At 39.6% G+C, this 16,103-nt stretch overlaps 1 protein-coding gene across 7 annotated transcripts in view; it reads left to right on the top strand.

Moving 5' to 3' along the window:
* NCOA7 (nuclear receptor coactivator 7) overlaps window positions 1-12,108 on the top strand; it is a 172,098-nt gene extending 159,990 nt beyond the window's left edge. For all 7 annotated transcript variants that reach the window (XM_074397511.1, XM_074397512.1, XM_003932388.4 and 4 more), the window contains 5 exons: window positions 1,470-1,595; window positions 3,484-3,636; window positions 8,668-8,763; window positions 9,182-9,255; window positions 9,627-12,108. In XM_074397511.1, coding sequence (XP_074253612.1) covers window positions 1,470-1,595; window positions 3,484-3,636; window positions 8,668-8,763; window positions 9,182-9,255; window positions 9,627-9,762 — 585 coding nt within the window. In that variant the 3' untranslated portion in view covers window positions 9,763-12,108. The remainder of the gene's footprint in view (window positions 1-1,469; window positions 1,596-3,483; window positions 3,637-8,667; window positions 8,764-9,181; window positions 9,256-9,626) is intronic.
* The last annotated feature ends 3,995 nt before the right edge of the window (window positions 12,109-16,103 follow it).

Below are 16,103 nucleotides of genomic sequence, written 5' to 3'. Positions count from 1 at the left end.
TTGTAAATCTGGCTCAGACACCCGCAGGCACTTTGTATCTGTCATTGTGAGTTTTAGAAATTGAGTAGCTGACAACTTGCACTGGATTTAACTTAAATGTTTTTTCTCTATAATACAAAATCATTAATACTGGTGCTCCAACATTTTGGTGAACTAGTTGTCTAATATAAGCCTTCACTTGATCTTAGACAAAATGTCAACAAGTATAATATACGTCCTTCAATTTGAAAATAATCCAGTGATGAATCCAGAATTTAAGAAGGGCCAGAAATGGATTTTAGGGTAAAATGAACTGTTATAGTTCATAAGCATAGCTATAGTTAAATAATAAATATTTTGTACAATATGTTTCTCAGTTTAGAAGGAGAGAATATTTTTATCATCTCTGAACGGAACATAAATAATTGTAACCTAGTTGTAATTTAGACTAAAGCTTCAAACTTATTTGTGGTCTTGCTCCTGGTAGCTGTTACCATTCATTATTTCTAACAGAAGTGGTTTCTATGTGCACAGCCTTAAGAAAAAACATCAGGAGCCTGATTTAAAACTATCCTTATCATTGCAAACTCCCTGTTTATAGAAGACTTATTCATTGAATAATCTCTGCTTAGTCCTTTAACAATTCAGATGCTAAATCTAAAGGCTAAAGGAGAATCATTTAGGGTATTTCAAAGGTAGAAAGCTCTGCTTCTGGAGTTATGTACTATTTTCACTGACCGAGCAATCAGCAGCAAGAGTAAAACTGGAAAACTCATGACTTTATTTATTTTATTTTTATATAGAGATGGGGGTACTGTCACATTGCCCAGGCTGGTCTCGAACTCCTGGGCTCAAGCCATGTTCCTGCCCTGGCCCTCCCAAAGTGCTGGGCTTACGGGCATGAGCCACTACATCTGGCCTTGTGACTCATGACTTTAACTTACACATATTAACTGCCTCGACTGTACTGTCTTTTTTCTTTTTTTTTTTTTTTTTTTTTTTTTTTTTTTTGAGATGGAGTCTCGCTCCGTCTCCCAGGTTGGAGTGCAATGGTGCGATCTCGGCTCACTGCACCCTCTGCCTCCTAGGTTCAGCCATTCTCCTGCCTCAGCCTCCTGAGTAGCTGGGATTACAGGTGCGTGCCACCACGCCTGGCTAATTTTTGTATTTTTACTAAAGACGGGGTTTCACCATATTGGTCAGGCTGGTCTCGAACTCCTGACCTCGTGATCCACCCGCCTCAGCCTCCCAAAATGCTGGAACTACAGGTGTGAGCCACATTGCCCAGCTGACCGTACTGTCTTAAATTGTGCATTTGTTCTGAAATTGAAAAATTGGCCATTTCCCCAAAGTCCTGTTCAATTGATCTCCTGCTGCTGAAGCACCACCTTTTCAGGCAGTGGTTGATGTCCCTAGAGTGGTTTTTTTTTTGTTAGCAGTTAGAAGAAAAGCCAATAAGTTATTTTTCTTGGCTTGTTTTCTCATTTCAGATCATCACCGTTGAAGAGGCAAAGCGCAGGAAGAGCACATGCAGCTACTATGAAGACGAGGACGAGGAAGTGCTCCCCGTCCTGCGGCCCCCCAGCACGCTCCTAGAGAACATGCACATTGAGCAGGTGGGCTCACCCTGGCCACCAAGGGTGGGGGTTCTTAGGCTTTAGGAAACCTTTCCCTTGGCCAGGCACAGTGGCGTACACCTGTATTCCCTACACTTTGGGAGGCCGGGGCGAGCAGATCATTTGAGGTCAGGAGTTTGAGAACAGACTGGCCAGCACGGCAAAACTGCGTCTCTACTATAAATACAAAAATTAGGCAGGCTTGGGAGGCTGAGACAGGAGAATTGCTCAAGCCCAGGAGGCAGAGGTTGCAGTGAGCCGAGATCGCACTGTACTCCAGCCTGGGTAACAGAGGAAACTCTGTCTCAAAAATAAAAAATTCCCATCCCTGAAAGCATTCATCCTTCTCCCTTGGGCTGAAGGATGAAGCTTGTGAGGAAGGAGGACTGCCAGCAGCCCACTGAGGCCAGTACCCATTGCTCTGCCTCTGAAAAGTCGCATTCCCCGCTGCCTTGATAGTATGAGGAGTTGGTCAGACACTAACATTCTTCTCTCAAACCAGATGGAAAAGCCATTTCTAATTCTTAAAAAGTAAAAATTTTAAGTGCCCTACCATAGTCCTAATGCACTTTAAAAGGATCCAGATTTATCCTTGTAATTATTGTGGAGTTCCAATAGTGTTGATGTATAGGGCTCAATAAAAGCAGTATAGCAAATACGCTCTGCTTGCTTTATGAAAAATACCTGCTTTTAGGACAGTTTTTCCTTTTTCTATAATATTCTTTGTGTACTTTATAGTTTCTGAATGTTTACTTGGAATTTATGAAGTATTATAATACATTTATGTTATAACTGTAGTAAGGAATCTCTGGCGTTTCCCTCATCTATTAGCTTAGAGACCAGAATTTTGAGACCTTAAAGAATTATTAAGCCAGACGCAGTGGCTCAAGCCTGTAATCCCAGCACTTCGGGAGGCCAAGGCGGGTGGATCACGAGGTCAAGAGATCGAGACCATCCTGGTCAACATGGTGAAACCCTGTCTCTACTAAAAATACAAAAAATTAGCTGGGCATGGTGGCCCGTGCCTGTAATCCCAGCTACTCAGGAGGCTGAGGCAGGAGAATTGTCTGAACCCAGGAGGCAGAGGTTGCGGTGAGCCGAGATCGTGCCATTGCACTCCAGCCTGGGTAACAAGAGTGAAACTCCGTCTCAAAAAAAAAAAAAAAGAATCATTAAGTTCAGCTCCCTAGTTTACTGAGGAACCACTAAAGACCCAGGAAAACCAAGAAGCTTGACCAAGTAGTTATAGAAGTGTGGGATTCACACAGACACTGGAACTGATTTTAAGCACTTTGAAGACTCAGCATTTCATGGCCTCCTTTGGTAATATTCTTGAAGAGATGTACATTATCAGTTATTTATGGCCAAGTTTAAACTAAATATTGATGCAGGTGAAAGATATAGGTGCAATAAGAACAGACAACACCTGACTTCTAACACTAAATATCCCTGTTTTTTTGCTCTCACTTCTGTGCAAAGCTGCAGTTGTCAGTAGCAGTTCTGAGCTTCTGAGTGTTTAGAAAGAAAAATTGGTAAAATATGAACTGTTTGGTAAAAGCCAGGTTGAAGTGGAAAGGAAGTGCATGTGTCTAGTTTATACCCGTTGATCTAGCTTGATCTGTGTCTTCAAACATATAGTGGGATAGGGACTCCACAGTCATGTCCCTGAATGGGAAAACACCTCCTGGGCAGTATCCTTGCCAAGGTAAATACTGTCAAGCAATCATTTTCTCGTGGTTTATAATAGTAAATATTTACCAGAGTGGGGAGGGGCACTATGTAAGTATATGATACTGAGTTTGAGCAGCAGACATTTGTTTTGTGCCACATGTTCATGAGCAATTTGTGTGTGAACCATCTGTTTACATCTCTTTCTTTGTTTTTGTAGCTGGCCCGACGCCTTCCTGCAAGGGTGCAAGGGTATCCATGGAGACTGGCCTATAGCACATTAGAGCACGGGACCAGCTTGAAGACACTCTACCGGAAATCAGCATCACTGGACAGTCCTGTCCTATTGGTCATCAAAGATATGGATAATCAGGTGAGGCCTGTTCCTCTCATAAATAAGATTTTTTAATGATAATTTTTTCAAAATTCCCAACACTATAGAGACTAGTAGCATATACTCTCATCACCCAGATTCCACAGTTCACAGGATTTTGCCTTCTCTTTTTTTTAATCTTTGTTTTTTCTCTGCTGAAGTATTTTGAAGTAAATCCCAATCATTATGGCATTTCACCCCTGCATGTTTCAGAATCAACTCCAAAATGAAAATGGATTATACTTCCAAATATAGTCACATTCTAAGGAGCTTTTGTCAATCACCATGCAGTAGAAAAGTATAATGATATCCTACAGCCTAAAAGCTGGAAAGTTGGGGCAGAGTGAGATCTGGTTTTGGAGATAGTTGCATAAATAAGTTCCAGTGCCATACCAGGACCTTTCCCAGGTAGCCAAAGTAGTGCCCACAAATCTTGCCTGCGTTTTGGATGTAATGGAGAGCCAGTCAAGGCCATGATGTGTTGTGCCTGAGGAGCCCTACAGCTAAGAAACCACAGAGATTGCACTGTACCATTCCCGATTGCACTTTTGCCCATGTTACCATTGGTCCTTCTTGGAGGTACTAGTAGAAACTAGTTCTTACCCCTGTCTACCCTACACTGTTACCTCTTCTGCAAGTCAGCTTGGAATGTGAGTGAAATCTCTCCAGGTTTCTTTCAGTCACTTTCTAGTCAGTCTCTTGCATCACAAAAGGAAGGCATCATTCACATTTGTTCATTGCTGATTTCAGTTTGATCTGTGTTTTATTAAGAAATTCCTTTAAGATTGTAAGATGTGGCATTAAGCAGATTTTCTGGCATTGAAGCATATTTTACCTGGTATTCATTCATTCATTTATTAATTCATCCATTCAGCAAATATCTAATTAGTACCTGCTAGGTGCTAGGCACTATTAAGCATTGGGGAGCTTACTGTGAAGCACAAAATTTTTATACTGAGATGTCACATTGTAATGAGCCATATATATGGGATCATTTTAGGGGAAACAGAACTTTGCTGTCATGATTTGTCTTGGGAAAAATTAGGGAACAAATGTGGGACACCAAAGACATTATCTTTCTTAACAGTGATCTTTGTGACTTTATTGTAATATTATTGTAGTTTAAGAGTGTGGGAAGAAATTTAGCTCTCATTGTACTCTTATTATTTCCTGATTGATGATATTTTGCTTAATAACGATCTGAGCTGAAAAGTGGGTAGAGTCAAGATAAAAAATTAAAATAATGATAACAGTTGCTTTAAAATGGACACCGGACTTTAGTGAAATGTTTGAGAATTGGATGTTTTGTTTTAGATGAAGTATGGCTATATTATCTTAGACCACACGTACAGACTCTCACCTAAGTATAGATTAATTGCCCTGTTTATTTACCAAAATATCACACTTGTTGAGGGATGTGATGGTTTACATAGAACAGGTGTTGACGAAGCACAGTTTTACCAACCTTCCTGTGTGATTGTAAAGGAGGCGTACAGCCGAAGGTTACAGTCTTGTCACTGGGTGGAGTCTTGTTGAATCATGTACCCTGGAGGCACTTGGTTCATTTGAGGATAACCAGTCACAACTTTGCATTCTGCACGCCATCTACCCCGAAGGGGAAAGTGTGGCTTTGCTGTGTTTGAGGACATGATAGAACAACAACTGTAAGTGTGTCTGAAAATGAATTCTGTGAAATTTTGTTCTAAAAATATTACATATGTAGAGTGGCAGCAGTGCGTAGTTCCACAGAGTCAGTCCCCAGTGGAAGAACCATGACTGGTAGAAATGATAAAAACAACAATCACTTAAAGTCTCTGGGTATTATTCTAAGGGCATATAGCAAGTGAAGGAATATTTATTCAAGAAAATCTAATTAACCTCCAGTCATTACAGTGGGATTCTGTGGCACTTGAGGCACTACTCTCTTGCTTCCCTAACCCTCGAGCTGAGACTGACAGTGGGTTCCACTCTGGGCATGTGTGGCCAAGAAGATGGTGCACTCTCTTCCCACAGCTGCCTGTCAAGGGTTATGGTATCCCTCTCTCGCTGCATTTCTTATTTCTCAACCAAGGTCTGTGTTTCTTAGACTAAAATTCAGGCAAGTGTGTCCTAGAGGTAGGGGGCTTTCTTCTTCTACCCACCCTCCACTGACAGGGCCATGCTCTACCATAGGCACAGCAGGCCGAGAATACAGGAGTCTACTGCTCTTGTTTCAGCTCACAGGGCAGAAGTTTTGCACTAGATGAGGCAAGGCAAGACCAGAGGCTGCTGTCACTGTCTAGGTCCTGGCTTCAGAGCAGTGGGTTAGAGATATTTTTCCCAGGAGAAGAGGCAGGCCACAGGACATAGAGTTCTAAAGCTCTACCCAAAGGAGCACACTTTGTTTAGACACATATGGGGACACTCTAGAAAACGATGAGAATTTTGGTGGTAAACAAGAAGAAGGTTTTAGCCATGAAGGCAACAAATTGAACTCTAGACCATCTACTTTACCAAAGAGATCCAAGCTAAGGAGAGCCTTTCTGGAGTCAGGGCAAACTTCATAGTCTGGCCAAAGAAACTATCCATGCAAAGGAACCTACATTTAATTGAATCAGATGGTGAAGTATAGCACCAGACATTGTTGAAAACAATAGAGCAATCATCAGACAGTTGGTAGAGACTAATTATTAACTTCTAGTGAGGTATGTAAATATTACTCCTATATTGCTCTATTACATCTTTTAACTTTTTATGGTACTGTTATGCATGTTACATCTGTATATATACAAATACAGCAGTAGATTGTTGTGATTACTCTATTACATAATTTTATGTCTGCTAAGGAAGTTGAGAGAAGAAAAGAGAGCTAATGTACGTTTATAGGTTTTGTTGTATGACCATCGTTTTATCATTTCTAGGTTGTTCTTTATTCCCTTGGATTCCTTTGTTCTGCTATTGCTAAATATATTACATTTTTATATGGTATAGGCTAACAACACTATTATGGAAAAGTTGTTTTATGCAATTTCTTTTTAAGCACATTAATAGAAAAAAAGAAAAAATTTTCTCATAATCACAATGCAATAGACCTAACAAAATTAACAGTAATTCCCTAATATCCAGCCCTTAGTCTTTAAGTGCATTTCCAGAATTGCTAAGAAAATTTTAAGTAAGAGGCCAGGCATGGTGGCTCACACCTATAATCCCAGCACTTTGGGAGGCCAAGGCAGGCGGATCTGAGACCAACCTGCCAACATGGTGAAACCCCATCTCTACGAAAAATACAAAAATTAGCCAAACATGGTGGCGTGTGCCTGTAATCCCAGCTACTCAGGAGACTGAGGCAGGAGAATTGCTTGAACCTGAGAAGTGAAGGTTGCAGTGGGTCGAGATCATGCCACTGCACTCCATTGGGCAACAGAGCAAGACTCCTTCTCAGACAAAAAAAGAAAAGGAAAATTTTAGCTAAGGAAGAATATCATTATTTAAAATTATATGGATGGTGTGAAAGTAAAGAGGACTTTCCTTACTGACTGATCAGAGAGGGACTCGTTTTCTTCCACATATGGCTATTGCCATTTTTATCATATTTTAACACCATGCTTTTAAAAATAGATGTCTATTTCGATTGTATTTTAATTCTTTTCCCGAAAGATCACCAGAAGAAGGGCAAAGGATTTACTGTGCTATATTTCTTTGTTCTTAGCAGCTCTAAGGAAAGGTTTGATAGCAGGAAGCATGAAAAATATTGGTTAGAAAGAGTTTCTAGCCTTCTGCCTAATACTTAGCATTACAAGTAGTCAGGAACTGAGTGTAAGTGGTGAAGAAGACAGCACACAGAAGAGATTGTGATCTAATTGAAATAATTTTTGAAAAATGCTATGACATTTTTTCAGATAACCTATATTTAAAGCAATGTTCCTCAAGTGGGATTTGAAATAGGAAGAATGTCTGAATCACCTAGGGACATTTTCAAAATACATATGCTCTCCCCTGCAAGTGCTGATCAGGATCTGAACAGAGGGATGGGATGCTGAGGCAGCTGGTGTACACATTCTGAAAACACTACTCCTCATGTAGCTTGGCTCTCCTTCCATCCCCCAACAAGAAAAAGTAGAAGAACCATTGACTTAAACACATCTAAATCATCTTTCTTGTTCCTTAAAAGTCACTTTGAACTAAAATATAGTAAATCAGTCATTTTAAAAATACAGTTTTAATTTGGCTGGACATGGTGGCTCATGCCTGTAATTCCAGTGCTTTGGGAGGCCAAGCTAGGTACATCACAAAGTCAGGAGTTCAAGACAAGCCTGGCCAGCATGGTGAAACCCTGTCTCTACTAAAAATAGAACAAAAAAAAAATTAGCCAGGCATGGTGGCACATGCCTGTAGTCCCAGCTACTCAGGAGGCTGAGGCAGGAGAATTGCTTGAACCCGGCAGGCAGAGGTTGCAGTGAGCCAAGGTCGCACCACTGCACTCCAGCCTGGTGACAGAGGGAGGCTCTGTCTCAGAAAATAAAAGGATATCGTTTTAATTTAATAAGCATGTTAATAATTCATTGTTACAAATCAAAAGAAATGAAAGCTTGTTTTCTCTGAGGAAATGCCCAGCCATGATTCCACTTATAAAATACATAAGAGATGTGACTTTGTTGTCCCAAGCATTCATTTCTGTGTGCAAGATATATCTTATTGTTGCCTAATGTTTCTATTATATTATGCATATTCAGTAACAGAATTTGTCTCCATAGTGAACTTTGGAAGTCTTTTTAAATTGGAACAAATTATTGGCCTTTAACAAACAAGTTCTCTGAGCTTTGTCAGATGAATTTTGCATGCACCAGGAAGCCTGGCCACTTGGGTTCCAATTAGAGCTGGGGATATTTCTTTATTCTTTTATTGGTGATCTTTTTAAATTTGAGTGCCAGTTTAGTAATAATCTTTGCTGAAATAGATCTCAGAACATGATATATCAAAAAGAGTTCAGAAAGCCTTGCTTTGGGAGATTGAGGTTTGAATGTAGGTAACATTTTTGTTTTCTTTTGACAGATTTTTGGAGCATATGCAACTCATCCTTTCAAGTTCAGTGACCACTATTATGGCACAGGCGAAACTTTTCTCTACACATTCAGCCCTCATTTCAAGGTACCTAGATAGGAGAAATAACCAACTCCCATATGTCACAGTGTCCACAGTTGGGGAAGGGGATAGGCATTCGGACAACAGCTTTCCTATAACTTCTTCTCAATTGACTCTAGGCTGGATCAGCCCTTTACGACTGTAGCTCACAAACTGCTTAGGGTCCCTGGCCTTCTGGACTGCTCAGGTTGAGATCCAGAGAGGAGTTGCAGGTCAGAGGTAGCATGTGCCTGAAAGGTCTTCCCTCCTTCATAACCCTTTGGGAGATCTCATTCTGGTGTGGGCTAGGTCTGGCAGTCAGGAGCTTCCTCAGTCAATGGGATGAGGTGGTTCCCTTTTACACATAGATGCTATTTCATGTTTCCTCCTTGCTAATTCTCCAGATTAAAATGTCTGTTTTCGTTTTATGTGTTTCTTCCCTAAGGTCTTTAAGTGGAGTGGAGAAAATTCGTATTTTATCAATGGAGACATAAGTTCTTTAGAACTTGGTGGTGGAGGGTAAGGTTTTTGTTTTCTTATTGCCATTTTACCACCTGAGTGGCTCTGTTTTGACCCATGTATTTAAAACCTCGGTGTCAGATGATTTTAACTAATCCATGTGCTTAGATGAATTAGGACAGTGGCCCGACACATGACACTTAAGAATCAAAGATAGAATTATTTATTTATATGTCTAAATTAGGCACTATTACCACTTGTCTTTTAGTAAGACTGATCATTTAAATGAAATAAAGGAAATGTACCATGCCTTTTTAAGCAGTATAGAATTTTGCCTGTCTGTAGTATAAAGGAAAGAAGAAAGAGAACAGGTGTGCCGTGTACCATATAAGATAGAAGTGTTTCACCTTTTTTTTTTTAAACCTTTTCAGGGGACGATTTGGTTTATGGCTAGATGCTGATTTATACCATGGACGAAGCAACTCTTGCAGCACTTTCAATAATGATATTCTTTCCAAGAAGGAAGACTTCATAGTTCAGGATCTAGAAGTATGGGCATTCGAGTGAAATTTAGACTGCCTTAAAGTATAACATTAAAATGACTGGGTTCGATCAGCCCTCCTAAAGCTGGCTGGAAGAAGACGCCCCAGCCCAGGCTGCCTCATCCCACCCAATGCTTCCTTTCCGCCATCATCTCAGAGCATGAGCATATTGCAGAAAGAATCTGGAAGGTATATGTGGAGGGCAGACATGGAAGAAAGAAATTTGAAATCCAGGCTGTGGAAAGACTTTAGACTTACACTTCCTTCAAATCCATACAGTGAGGAATCAGAGTGTTTATAGATATGAGTTGAATGCAATTTTTATTTTTGGTAATTGTGAAAAAAAAGATACTGTGGATCTATACATGCCTTGTGTATTTATCAGCATAATTTTCATTACCAAAATGTACAGCTATTATTTGCCATGGAAAAAGTTAGTCTCATTTAGAAAAATGGAAAGTGCACAGCACTTAAAGGGAATATATGAGATTTTTTTTTTAAAAAGAAACTTTTATTTATTACTGTATATTGTCTGAAATGTGTTGGCAGTTTTTTTTTCTTTTAATGTGTCAAATCTTGAAATATTAAATGAATACATTTTGTGCTATGTTTTGGGAACAAATCTGTTTGATTTATATAGTTTTATATTGAATTTTTTTTTGCCCTGATTGTTAAGGGTGATAGGTCTTAAGCAGCATATGTCTATATATCTGTATGTGGATATATAGAGATGTATGTGTGTGTATGAATATGTACATATGCATATATATCAGTGTATAATTCTAAATTTCTAAAAACTCATTATGAATGTTCATCAATTTGACTATTATAGGCCAGCTTTCCATTTAGTCAAAAAAAGGGTACATTTTTAGTTACTTACCTTAAAAATATTTGTGTGAAGAAGAATAAACCATTTCTCACAGTCTTAGGTTCATATTTATAGAAATGAAAACCTTTGTGAACCTAGACTTAGAACAAATCCTGCTTTTGAAAAGAAAATGTTTTGCTTCTTATAAGATCGTTTGTGTTAATAACAAAAACTTTATTTTCTTAGTGTTCTTTGTATAACTTTTTCAAGCTTTTACATTAATGAGCAGGCCTCTTAAAAGGAACTGAGTGTATTAATTTCTGCATTTTTAAAATCAAATGAAAAAAAATCAAATTGGACCAACTGTCTTGGTTTCTAGACTCATTTATTTGAGGAAAAAACAATACAAAGAAATGCATTCATATTAAAATTGGAATAGAAAGGAAAACCTATTTTTAAGATATTAGCCTATTTTGACATGATAAAACATCTATTAAATAATAATAAAGGGCTGGGCACTGTGGCTCACGCCTGTAATCTCAGCACTGTGGGAGGCCAAGGCCGGTGGATGTCGGAGGTCAAGGCGAGCAGATCATTTGAGGTCACCAGTTTGAGAACAGCCTGGCCAACTTGATGAAATCCCGTCTCTAACAAAAGTATAAAAATTAGCTGGGGGTGTGGTAGGTGCATGTAATCCCAGCTCTCAGGAGGCTGAGGCAGGAGAATTGCTTAAACCTGGGAGGCAGTCATTGCAGTGAGCCAAGAACACACCACTGCACTCCAGCCTGGATGACAGCGAGACTCTGTCTTAAAAATAATAATAGTAAAAATTTATTTAACCAATATTATAGATTTTTTGTTTGTTTGTTTTTTAATATTATTGATTTTTATGAAAGCCAAAGACTGGTTGCTAGTGGGAAAAATTTTCAGATAATAGCCAAAGCTTCAAAATGGTGTGTCATAAATTATTTCCCCAGTAATTTTTGAAAGGAAAAATTTATAACAAGTACTATTTACATATCTGCATTTTAAAAAAATTCTTAGAATATTTCCTTTACATTATTCTCCTGTTTTAGACAATTTGTAAAAGAGAACAGATTGTCCAATGGCCTCCTGTCAGATCAACAATTATTATACCCACTTATATTCCATGCACATTTAAATGAATGCTATAAAATTTTAAATCTGTAGCCTGAGTATACATTTCACTCAAGTTCTACTGAGAACTGAGTGTACTGGCAGTTTTACCTTAACCTGCTTGTTAAATAATGTGTTGGTGTGAGATATCAGGAATGTCTCATGTTATGTTTACCATTTATACCATCTGCAACCATATGCTATTAATAAAATGGAAAAAACAAAATGGTCATTTTGCATTTACATCACTCTGACCTAGTTTAGTCCATGATACTATACTTGTGAGAGCATATCCAGATGCTGTGTTCTCTATGTAAAACAGTATTGTCCATTCAGAAGAAATGTGTGACCCTTCACTTATGGATATTGACTATATGTAATGCAGTGCTATCCCAATATTTTCAATAAAGGAATTTATGCATTCAATGATTTTCTCTCCCAAAGATTCATTCATCAGGTATTTATTGGGTACCAGAGTTTTTACTTTTGTGAGAGGCTGGTGAAATATCCAAGGCTAAACAAGGCTACAACTCATGTTTTCACTACTGCCCTGGAAACTCCCTCTTCATTCCCTGTAGCCACCTTCCTAATTCTGTCATCAGTTCATGGAAACTGCTCTTGTTATAGTTACCAGAGACAACTCTTGGCTGTGTCTACCAGTCTCTTTTCCAATCTTTCTAGCTGTGCTATAAATGTTGACCTCCTCCTCTTGACATCTGTCTTGACCTACTTTGTAATTTCCATGAGGGACATCTTACTCTCTGATAAATTTTCTTTGGCATCCTGATACCTGGCCCCTAGATGTTGAGCTAGATGAAGACCCCAAGCGGTCTTCATTGCTTCATAATTCCCCAGTTCGTAAGTCCATATCAAATAACTTGGGTGGGAGGAGACAACCAGATGTTTCTTGAGACTCTGTTGAAAGTGATTAGATGCATCTTCATCCTACAAGCCACCAGGTTCATCCTACACTACTGTTAGTATGTCTTCCCTTTATTTGATTTCCCTCTCCTTGATGCCTTTTAAAGTTTCAGAGATACACTGATATGGTTTGACTCTGTGTCCCCACCAACATCTCATCAGAACTATAATATCCATGTGTCAAAGGAGGGACCTGGTGGGATATGATTGGAACATGGGGGCAGTTTCCCCCATGCTGTTCTCATGATAATGAGGGAGTTTTCATGAGATATGATTTTTTCAAAGTGTTTGGTAGTTCCACCCTCACCCTCTCTCCTGTTGCCATGTAAGACGTGTCTTGCTTCCCCTTTGCCTTCCGCCATGACTGTTAAGTTTCCTGATGCCTCCCCAGCCGTGTGGAGCTGTGAGTCAATTAAGCCTCTTTTCTTTATAAATAACCCAGTCTCGGGGAGTTCTTTATAGCAGTGTGAAAATGGACTAATACATGAAACAGCACTAATGAAAGAATTACTCTCCTTTTGAGGAAGTCATTGAGAATCTTTTAAGCCAGAAAGGGGTAAGTTTCATGCTTTTCTTAGGATGCCCAACCTATTTTTACCAATTTAATTTAATGCAGAAAGGTAAGGAGGTCAGCAACCAAGGAAATTCCAGAAAACTCAAGAGAAGCACACTCATTTCTTGTGCGTGTATCAACAGTGCCTTTGACCACTTCCTTCTGCCTAATGAGGTCACATACTCTTTCTCAATCAGGGGAAACACTAACTTCCCCTGATTGAGAAAGAGCATCACATGCTCTGCTCTCACCTCCTTGCCTATGACCATTATCCATAGTTTGCCCCTAACAGAAGGTGTCTTTACTAAAAAAAATTAAGCTTCACAATTCACACCAAACTTTTAAGATCTTACTCCCTTTCTATTTCAAATCTCTAGTGGTTCAGAGTAAAAATTATATGGCTTATGAGGTATATAGTCAATCAAGCCATAAAGATGTTGTCTCTTGATAGAATATCTTTGAGGACTTTTTGTTTCTTTCTTAGATCAGCACTGTTCAAAAGAATGTTCTACAACAATAGAAATGTTTCACGAATTTTCACTGTCCTTAATGATAGCCCTCTAGCTACCATACTAATGTTGAACAGTGGAAATGTGCCTTAGGTGACTGAGGAACTGAACTTTTTATTTAACTTTAGTTTATTTAAATAGCCACACATGCCTGGTAGCTCCCACATTGAACAGCACAGCTCTAGATCAAGATACTGTTGCCAAATCATATTTTCATCAGCAATTAAATCAGACTATGACTCCTTCACCAGAAGTGAACCTTCAGTTCCAAGCACTTTGTCTATGCCATTACAGATCTTCACACAGATTGGTGCCACCTAAGATTATCTAGTATGACTCTCATTGTTTAGGTAGTCAGCTTATAAGGTGACCAGAGAGCTGAGATCCCTAACAGTCTTTATAAACTGAGAAATTGGATCTACATAGGATTACTGGTCCCCATCTCTATTCAAAGGTAATGAAAACTGGCCAGGTGGGGTGGCTCATACTATAATCCCAGCACTGGGAGACTGAGGAGGATGGATCACCTTAGCTCAGGAGTTCGAATCCAGGCTGGACAATATGATGAAAACCCGTCTCTACAAATTATAAAATTAAATATATATATATATATAAACGTTGCCAGGTGTGGCAGCACATGCCTGTAGTCCCAGCTACTTGGGGGCAGAGGCAGGAGGATTGCTTGAGGCTGGGAAATTGAGGCTGCAGTGAACCAAAATCACACCATTGCACTCCAGCCTCAGTGACAGTGGGAAACCCCTTCTCTTAAAAACAAAAGGTAAAGAAAACCTCTCCTAGTGCCCAGGCCTTGTCTGACATGCAGTTTTCCTGGCATGGCCTCCATCATGTGCTTTTGTTGCAATGCTGGGCATTCTACTGCTCATGGCAGGGCTGTAGTATGTCATATCCCTTACCAGGCACCCTCCACAGTGCAAAAATGGTCCGCTGAAAATAAAAACAACTCATTCCTTACACAGAGTTTTGCATTCAGTCCCAAACCAACAGGAATAATGGACCACTCAGAATGCCTCACATGGCGCTATTCAGTGACCAATGAAGATTCAGTGATCAACTTTCCTTACCAAGTTTGGCAGCTGGTATGCCCACAAGCCCTTCAAAGAACCTGCTTACACATAGAGTAAGTTTTCAATAGAAACTTCTTAGAATAAAAGGCAATTCAAAAGCCATAGGGGAGAGCCCAGTGGATAACTTTACTATCCTTAGCATCCACAAGGCCCCACCATTTCATCAATCCCTTCACTTCTAGGGTTAGAAAAAGTGACCCTGATCTAGCTTGACATAACCCTTGAGGAAAATGCTAAACAGAAAACAGAGGAAACTTGTTCACTGTCAACAAGCTTAGGTGATAAAGCATGTCTTCTTGCACCTCTGCAGCTAAAAAATACCTTCATCTTGACATCACTTGGAAAATACAGGAATTCATCCAAACAATTCGGCTTTCCATCCCCATAATAGTCCTTCTTGGCTTAACCTTATTTTCTGCTGGCTGATGGATCAGCCACATTTTACCCCACAGTTGCCTGAGATCAGCCCTTTTAGGTTTAAGACAGTGATTAACAAGAATGTTGCAACAAAGATCTGCTGTTACACTGTGTAGAGGTTTTGTGTCGACATTGAGAGTCGTTAAAAGGCCCTGTTACTGTTACTCCATGTCCAACAAGGCCCAGTCTTGTTCTCTTGTAGCATCTTGTTTTTCTATTAGGTCTTCCAAAAGGTCAGAAAAGTGGATAGGTTTGATCTGGAAGTATCCTAGAAAGAGCTTGTGGTATATGATATGAGCCTGTTTGCAGGTTATATAATTGTATCACCCAGGTAGACTATGCTAAAGATTTCTAAACACTTCAAGAAGCATGGCTGGGCACAGTGGCTCATGCCTATAATCCCAACACTTTAGGAGGTGGGGGTGGGCAGATTACTTGAGGTCAGGAGTTCAAGACCAGCCTGGCCAACATGGCAAAACCCTATCTCTACTAAAAATACAAAAATTATCCAGGAATGATGTTGGGCACCTCTAATCCCAGCTACTCAGAAAGCTGAGGAAGGAGAATCGCTTGAACCTGGGAGGCAGAGGTTGCAGTGAGCCAAGATCATGTCACTGCACTCCAGCCTGGGTGACAGAGCAAGACTCCGTCTCAAAAACAAAAAAAACAACAACCAACCAAACAAAAAAGACTTCAAGAAGCACCAAAGCATAGTGGTTAAGGTATGGATTCCCCAAAGTCAGGTGTCTAGAGTTTGAATCTCAGCTCTAGAGCTTACTAGCTATGTGACCTTGGTTATTTTACCTCTATGTGCTTCAATTTTCTTATCTGTACTGTGGGGATAGTAATAATAACCACCCATGATTATACAGTGGTTAATGCACTTAAAATAGTGCCTGACACAAAGTAAGCATTACTAAGCACTAGATAAATAAA

Source organism: Saimiri boliviensis, chromosome 4 (assembly GCF_048565385.1).
Source record: "Saimiri boliviensis isolate mSaiBol1 chromosome 4, mSaiBol1.pri, whole genome shotgun sequence".
Classification (NCBI taxonomy): Eukaryota; Metazoa; Chordata; class Mammalia; order Primates; family Cebidae; genus Saimiri; species Saimiri boliviensis.
Note: the sequence above shows the minus strand (reverse complement) of the source record. Positions and strands in the feature narration are given on the sequence as shown.